Raw genomic sequence first — 9,006 nt, forward strand, 5'->3', positions numbered from 1 at the left:
TGCAGCATGAAGGTGTGTGGGTTGTGATCTGTATAAGGCACCCAGCCAAGGGCAGGGGTCGGGGCTGATGTCCAGCCAGATCTTTACTCACCAAGTCATGTGGCCGGCATGGCACTGTGTCCAGCCAGAGGGTGGGCTGCTGGCTTTCCACAACTCCTGAAGCCCGCATGCCCTAGAGCCCGTGTGCCACAACTACTGAACCCATGCGCTGTAACTACGGAAGCCCACGTGTCTAGAGCCCGTGCTCCGAAACAAGAGAAGCCACCGCAATGAGAAGCTCGCACACCGCAACGAAGAGTAACCCCTGCTCGTCACAACTAGAGGAAGCCATGCACAGCAACAAAGACCCAACACAGCCAAAAAAAAAAAAAAAAACCACGGAAAGAGACCCGGGTCTAGGGTGACCAACTTATCCTGGTTTTTGCCTGGGGTTTTCTTGGTTTTAAATCTGGAAGTCCCATATCCCAGGAACCCCAGGCAAACCGGGGTGGTTGGTCACCCTACATAGATCCCTGAATCCCCCTGTGTCCCCAGCCTGCTGGAGGATAATAATCATGACAGCTGAAGTATGTGAGCTTCCTAAGTGCCAGACATCATGCCTTAGGACCTGTGTTGTTTCCCTTACATCCCATAACATCTTCATGGTGTGGGCTCGTTATTTGTTCTACAGAGGAGAGTTGCAGGTTCAGAGGGTGAAGGGATTGGCCCGTGGCCAGTTGCCACGCTGAGGTCTGAGCCCACACTGGTCTCATTCCCGGCTCTCAACCCCACACTCTCAGTCCCACGATCAGAAAGCCTGGCTGGGTGTCCTGAGCCTGCTAAGCCAGTAGGCCCTGGGGAAGGACCAGATCTTACTTCCTCAGAAATGCACTTACCTGGTTAGAGGTCCAGCCAAGATCAATGTTTTCAGGTCTGAGCCCTGCAATCCTAGCCTCCCAGGCCTGCCCAGGCCCTTCTCTTTCTGCACTTTGGCCCCCAGCCCATGGATGGGACAACCCGAGAAGCCCTCAGGGGACACCTTTCTGTTTCCAGAACACTCTAGCCCCCTCCTGTCCCTCCACCCTGTGTCCGCTGCACAGACAAGGTATGAGGCTGGCGCTTGGAAAATAAACGCTCGCCGGTGATTTATTGCCCGGTCTGGGGAGAGCCGTCCAGGGTAGGGATGCGTGAGAGAGTCGGGCATGTGTGCTCCCGGGGTCTCGGGAGGCTGCCGAGCGCGGGGCCTCGTCCAAGTTGGGGCCGGCCTGGGCCTGGCGTGGGGCGAGGTGGCATGGCCGAGAGGATGCCCTCTACGGTCCTCCGCGCCACCGGTTCCAGCATGTGGGTGACGGAGTGCAGGGCCGACTGGTCCCCACTGCCAGCCCGGAGGATGAGGCAGAGCTGGCACTCCCCAGGATGCTGGAGATGGAGTGCAGGCTGGGCCCCGTGTTGTGCAGCAGGTCTGTCACGGAGCCGTGGCCGGAGGCCAGGGTGCCCGTGGCCATGCCCATGGCAGTATCAGACCACACCAGGATGTCTGCCAGGGAGCTGATGGACCCCTCACCCCCGCCCAGCAAGCTGGTCATGGAGCACATGTAGTTGTTCTCACTGGCCGTGGAGTCCAGGGGCCTCCTCTCCACGGCTGCCACTCCGGGGCCCGGCGAGGCAGGGGCTGATGGCAAAGCATCAGTGCCAGGGTTTAAGGCCTCCTGACCCTCGGGTTTCTCCTCAACAGCTTCAGCAGTGTCAGCAGCCCGAGTGTCAAGCTGGTCATTGGCATCGGCTGTGCTCACGACGGGCTGAGCCTCCGCATTTGGCGGGGACTGCACCGCAGCGCTTGGGGTAGATGGAGCTAGTTCCTGTTCCCTGTCTGGGACGCCTGCCGCTTGTGGTGTCTCTTCCTTAATCAGGGAGTAAAGTTGGAAAATCTGAGGATTCTGAGCCGTACCCGACTCTTGGGCCAGCTCTTTCTGCACGAGGTTCTGGAAGCCCGTGGACCTGTGCAGGGCACCTGGGGCCAGGGGGGCAAGCAGGGCTGTGGGCTCCTGGGCTCCTGGGCATGCCCCGCGGCAGCCTCACGCTTGTCCTTGTCCCCAGACGCTGACGTGGCCCCCAAGGTGGCTGGCTTGGAAGCCCGACCTACATCCTGCTGTTCAGCCGATGCTGCAGTGTCGTGAGCCGTTGGGACATCTGCCAGGAGGGGGACCTGGCTTTGGGACCGCACTGTTGGGATGTCTGTACACCTGCTGTCACCATGTGTGGGGATGCTGGAGGCTCTGGCCTCTCCCGAGGGCGTGGTGGTCATCTAGGCCCTCTGTCACTTGTGCTGGTTGAGGGAGTGGCCATGGCCCCACTGGGCTGAGTTGTCCAGGTGGTGAGGTCACAGGGGGCTGTGGAAGCTGGCGATGTCACAGGCACCTGCACAGCAAGGGTCCTGAGCCTCCGGAGAGGCTGCCCTAGCAGGCTGAGTCTATGGGACTATTCGTAGCCAAGCCTGAGGGTATCTAAGGAAAGAGAGGCAAACGTCTTGGAAAAGCATGGAGGTTATATACAGGTGCAGGGCCCACAAGGAATCCGGATGGCTGTGACTCTGATGAAAGAGAATGGGCTGCGGGTGTTGATTTATAATAACTGTTATAAGGGACCACTCCCAGCACCTCTCTGTCCACGCTGGTGACTGATTTGGCCAGTCTTTCTGCAGAGACAGTTTCGCAGCAGTGGTGAGTAGGAACAAGTGAAGGCTAAGGGCCTGGGCAGCTCCCAGCCCTGACTGTCTTTGGTTGTGGGGAGTTACAGACTGAATGTTTGTGTCCCACCCCAATATTTGCATGTTGAAAGCTAATCCGCAACGTAATAGTATTTGGAGGTGGGGCCTTTGGGAAGTGATTAAGTCATGAGGGTAGAGCCCTCATGAATGGGATTAACACCCTTATAAAAGGGACAGCACAGAGCTCCCCGGCCCCCTCCTCCATGTGAAATGCAGCGAGAAGACTGCTATCTATTAACCAGGAAGCAGGTCCTCACTGGACACTGACTCTGCAGCCCAAGTGAGCTAAGACAGAGTTTTACCCTGTGACTCAGGATAAACAGTCTCCATCTTCTCCCTGTTTAACTAGGCTGGGAGGGCCGAGAACAACAAAAGATCTGTAAACCCTCGAGTATTCTTTGGAAACCCGTAGACCCAGATAAACCTACTTGCGCTCCTCGTTAAGAAGGTGGTTGGAGTGAAGTTTCTAGTCTGTTGTGTCTGTGCTTCCCTTGGGGGTTATCAGCTAACATTTCGTGCCTGCTTATCATGGGCAGGAGAAGGAGCTAAACATCTAATCCTTCCAGCTACCCCGTCGTCTCTAGGTAGGTGCGGATCCACTATTATATCCATTTTATACACGGGGACGCTTAGCCTCAGAGGGAATAAGTGACTTATTCAAAGGCACACTATTAATAAGCACTGAATCTGGGATTTGAACCTTGTCTGGCTTCAGAAGTCAAGCTCTCCAGCACTATTTTACACCCAGAAGGGATATTAAAATATTGAATGACTGGCGTGCTAAGGATACTGGCTAATGCAGAGAGAGGCCTGCCATAATCCTGCCACATCAGTAGGTAACAGTTGCTGTCGCTTCTCCCAGCACCAGGCTCGATGCTCAATAAGGATTTCTTCTCCCCATGTATGCTCTGTGGCCATCTCAGAGGTCACAGGGCAAACCCAATTTTGCTGGGGTGGGACAACCCTGTACTTTGTGAAAGAATCATGGAGAAGACTGCTCGTTGCTCATTTGAGTAGCCCTTCTTCTTTAGGATCAGAAACCCAGTTTTATTCAGGGTGGCTATGTGCTTTGACAAAGAATATACTTCCCAGTCTCTCTTGCAGCTAGGTAAGATCTTCTGGCCGATGAGATGTAAGCAGAAAGTATTGAGAGGAACTTTAGAAAGGGTCCTTCAAAGATCAGAACACCTTTTTGCTCTTTCCCCTTTGTCATCCTGTTATCAAGAATGTGAAGGCTGGAGCACCAGCAGCCATCTCGATACATGAGGTAACCTTGAGGTTGCAGGGACACACGAAGTGCACACAATTTGTGGAGCACAAAGATAGAAGGGATCTGGGCCCCGTGGTTAGAGATGCCACACCAGCCACCAGGCTGTTGCTGTCCTCCAGAATTCCTTTACATGAGGGAAAATAATCACATATATGCTCAAACTATTGTTCTTTTGGGTCTTCTATTATATGCAGCTAAAGTTAATCCTTATCCAGTTCCCAGTTATGAGATTTCTGTCAGGTGGTTGTTCAGTGTTTTTTTGGATATCTTCTTGTCCTAAAAAATCAAGGTCGGCATATTCCATTGAGTACCTGGCACTGTACAGGTGTTATTCTCCCACTTTTCAGGTGAGGAAACTGAGACTTAGAGAAACTAAGTACACAGCAAGTTCTTGATGTCACCTAATGGACAGCCTGTGACCCGCTACAACCATCAGGCACTCTTTTTTTTTTTTTGGCGGTATGCGGGCCTCTCACTGTTGTGGCTCCTCCTGTTGCGGAGCACAGGCTCCGGACACGCAGGCTCAGCGGCCATGGCTCACAGGCCCAGCCGCTCTGCGGCATGTGGGATCTTCCTGGACCGGGGCACGAACCCGCGTCCCCTGCATCGGCAGGCGGACTCTCAACCACTGCGCCACCAGCGAAGCCCCATCAGGCACTCTTCATAGGCACTTAAGTCAAACTCCTTGTCCTCACCTTCCATTTGGAATTCGGTTTTTGATTCTACATGTTGCACTTTACACTCACCCTTGTTAAGTTTCACATGTCTTAAAAATCTGTGCTGAGGAAAGACAGAGGAGAATAAAGAGGGATTCATGTCAGAAAGCAGAGAGGATTATTAAAATTTGGGGACAAAAATATTGTCTGTTTATAAATAAATATTAAATACTATTGGTGTAGAACGTAATGTGTATTCTGTTGTTACCTGAAATATACATATATACACACAGTTATAAAAGAAACTGTATCTAAAAGAGCTTTTTTTCTTAGTTCAGTTCAAAAATTGCCTGCCTTTGTTACGTAGCGTTTGGAAGAGGAAATTCGTCTCAAAAAATTTGTCTTTGATTTCTTTTCAACTCCTGTCTCATAGAGACAATGACACTCCTATTAAATAGACATTCTTATTTTAGGGTAAACCCAGCTTATGGAGTATTATGTCACTGTATAAAGCTTACATAGACACATGGCAAAATGCTTGTATATAATGTCACCCTAAACCCAGGATATAATATTTAATGTGCACTATGTAGATGTGTTAGTACTCTCAGCTGGAAGGAATGGAAATCAACTCAAACTGGTGTGAGCAAAAATAATCCAAATAAAGAAATTTCTTGGTTCACAGAAACCTAAAGTCGAAGGGAAAGTTTCTGCACAGAGTTCAGTGATGCTGTCAAGATTCAGTCGTCTCTCTCCCTCTCTTGGTTCTCCTTTCTCACTGATGTAGAGTTTTAGGAAGATTCCTCCGGGTGCAGGCTGCTAGCAGCTTCAGGCCAGTGCAGACACCTTGGTCCTCACTAGTTACGGCAGACCTCAGGCCCTGAGTCTCATGGGTTCCCGTGGCCTTCTCTGAAGAAATCTATACAGCTTGGGACCAAACCCTGGTTGCTCAGGCCTGGAATGGGGCATGGGGTCAGCTCCACTGAAACATAAGGCCTGTAAGTGGTAGTCAAGTTGGTCCCCAAAGGAAATTGGGGTGCTGTTACCAAAAGAAGGCAAAATGGATGCTGGGCGGGAAACACAGACAAAACCTGCTCTATGATGATTACAGGTATTTAAAGAAAATCTATTTATTGGGGAAAAGCATGGCAGGAAATAAAGCCCAGAAGAGATTCTGATTATTGTAACAAATCAGAAAATACATATAAGCAAAAATAAGTAAATAATGGAGTTCCCTGGTAGTCCAGTGGTTAAGACTCCATGCTTCCACTGCAGGGGGCGTGGGTTCGATCCCCTGTCGGGGAACTAATATCCCACATAACGTGTGGCCAAAAGAGTATTAAAAAAAAATGTAAATAACAGTAAAAATAAAAATCACCCTAAGCAGTACGGTGGACCGAATGAGTGGGAAGCCTGTTACCCCAGCACACTCACATTTATACACACACACACACACACACACACACACACACACACTCACACACACTCACACACACATTCATATACACTCCCATCCTTCTAACACATGGAAATGCTGGGTAATAACACAGCCCACAGTGGGTTAAATGGATAGCTAAGCTACAAAACATGGGAGGTTCCCAGGCTCCAGAAAGGATAGAAGGACTGGGCTGGATGTAGGGTGAGGTCAGGGGTCGAGGACTTTCTAATGTCCTTGTCAGGACTGCTGCTGTGGCCCTGGGCAGGCCTCCCCATCAGTGGGGAGGGCTCCTACAAAGCTCTGCCCATGAGCCAGAGACAATCAAGGCTGCCTGCTCAGCCCAGCTCTGAGTGGGCGTTAAACTCACACCATAGGAGGAAGCTTCTACCTGACGCGGTGTCCGGGCGTCGCAGTCAGTGCAGGACAGGCCAACCCAGCACATCTCTTCCCAACTCCACACTCAGTGACGGCAGATTGGTAGCTTAACATCTGCCCGGGTGGGATTTTTAAAAAATTTTTTATTGGAGTATAGTTGATTTACAGTGTTGTGTTAGTTTCAGGTGTACGGCAAAGTGAATCAGTTATATATATATCTTCATTCTTTTTCAGATTCTTTTCCCATATAGGTTATTACAGAATATTGAGTAGAGTTCCCTGTCCTATACAGTAGGTCTCTGTTAGTTATCTATTTTATACATACTTTACATGTATTTTATACTATATTTTATATATAGTGTGTATATGTTAATCTCAATCTCCCAATCCATTACTTTCCTGGGTGGGATTATTTACACCACAGAAAGTGGCTACAAATCCGGGCTTTGTTTCTCTGCAGTAAATTGGTTGTTTACCCGCATCCCCACTGTACCTGATTACGCTCTGTTTCCCCGACAGGGAGGCTGTCTGCCCTGCCTTCTCATGGGAGCTACACTTAGGGTTCCTTTCAAGGCCACGCTCCATGATTCCCCAGAGTCCCACACAGCAAGGCAACTGGTGTGGAGCTGGAGCTGAGCTGCCCGGGTTTAAATCCTGCTGTTGCTGTACCTAGCTGTGTAAACTACGGCAAGTTACTTCACACCTGTTCCTCAGTTCCCCCATCTGGGAAATGGGGATAATAAGAGTCCTTACCTGTGGTATAATGAAAAATATATACTTGCTCCTTGTCCTAGGTTTCTGGCACAGAGCTCCCAAAACCTTTGGAATATCCCGATGGGAGTGTCTTGTGTTATTCATAACTTTTGACCATACCTGAGTTTATGCTAATGAGGTGACTAGGTAGCTTCAGGATGGGATCTGGTCACCAGAGGAGCCAGTCATGTAGTTACAGGGTTGGAACTTTCAGCCCCATCCCCACAATTCTGAGCAGGGAGAGGGGCTGGAGGTGGAGTGAATTAATCATCAATGATTGATTCAATCCTACCTACATAATGAAACTTTAAAAAAATTTATTTAATTTATTTATTTTTGGCTGCGCTGGGTCTTTGTTGCTGCGCGTGGGCTTTCTCTAGTTGCATCGAGCGGGGGCTCCTCTTTGCTGTGGTGCGCGGGCTTCTCACTGCAGTGGCTTTTCGTTGCGGAGCACGGGCTCTAGGCACGCGGGCTTCAGTAGTTGCAACACGCGGGCTCAGTAGTTGTGGCACGCGGACTCTAGAGCGCAGGCTCAGTAGTTGTGGCACACAGGCTTAGTTGCTCCGCGGCATGTGGGATCTTCCCAGACCAGGGATCGAACCTGTGACCCCTGCATTGGCAAGCGGATTCTTAACCACTGAGCCAGCAGGGAAGTCCCCATAATGAAACTTTAATAAAAAACAACAAGATGGGGCTTCCCTGGTGGTGCAGTGGTTAAGAATCTGCCTGCTGATGCAGGGGACGCGGGTTCGTGCCTCAGTCCGGGAAGATCCCACATGCCGCGGAGCGGCTGGGCCCGTGAGCCATGGCCGCTGGGCCTGCGCGTCCGGAGCCTGTGCTCCGCAACGGGAGAAGTCACAACAGTGAGAGGCCCGCGTACCGCAAAAAAAAAAAAAGAGACACAGGAAGATGTGGTCCTGCTCTGCTCTTGTAGGTGAACATATTTAGTTGGGCCTCTTAGGACCACGAGGGCACCTGGCCGAAGAAAAATCCTCACACAGAGAATGGTGGAGTTGGGATCAAAGGAAAGTAGGGCAAAGCGTTGATCAAACTGTACCTGCAGTCACTCAGCCACCAGATTTCCTGTGATGGGAGGTGATTTGTTTCCAAGTTGTTTCAGCAAATTGAGTCAGGGCTTTCCATTACAAACAACCGAAGGTACCTTAAGGAATAGCAGCCTATTCCTTAAGGTAAATCATCCAGGGCACCTGAGCCATGGAGGCCCCACCATCCTATCCCTTCAGAGCACCCTGGATCCTCTGACCACGATGGCCACTGCTCCTGTGTCACCTCCCTCGTGCCTGGGCTTCAGACCTCTCCATCGTAAGCAGAAATCACTCCACAGGGTCCCTCCTACGCCCTCCCTTGGATTCCTCCCTGGCACTGGCACTCAGCTAAAGCCGTCACAGTGGAGGAAGCACTGCATGGCTTCTCATCAAAAGAAGCAAAAATTGGGACTTCCCTGGTGGTCCAGTGGCTAAGACCCTGCGTTCCCAAAGGAGGGGACCAGGCTTTGATCCCTGTCAGGGAACTAGATCCCACATGCATGCCTCAACTAAAGATTCCGCATGCCACAACCAAGACCCAGCACAGCCAGATAAATAAATAAATATTTAAAACAACCACAAAAAAAGCAAAAGTTGTTTTTTCTCCCCCAGAGTCTACACTAATGAGCAGATGGGAATTCCCTGGCAGTCCAGTGGTTAGGACTCTGCGCTTTCACTGCTGTGGGCCTGGGGTTCAATCCCTGGTTGGGGAACTAAGATCC

The 9,006-nt window shown here is 50.7% G+C and overlaps 1 protein-coding gene across 1 annotated transcript in view; it reads right to left on the minus strand.

The window, feature by feature from the left end:
- Window positions 1-655: 655 nt before the first annotated feature.
- The window catches only part of TEX44 (testis expressed 44), a 36,077-nt gene continuing 27,726 nt past the window's right edge, over window positions 656-9,006 (minus strand). The window contains 4 exon segments of the mRNA XM_060302635.1: window positions 656-664; window positions 1,182-1,269; window positions 1,271-1,358; window positions 1,361-1,990. Of these exon segments, the coding sequence (XP_060158618.1) occupies window positions 656-664; window positions 1,182-1,269; window positions 1,271-1,358; window positions 1,361-1,990 (815 nt within the window).

This window comes from Globicephala melas, chromosome 7, assembly GCF_963455315.2.
Source record: "Globicephala melas chromosome 7, mGloMel1.2, whole genome shotgun sequence".
NCBI lineage: Eukaryota > Metazoa > Chordata > Mammalia > Artiodactyla > Delphinidae > Globicephala > Globicephala melas.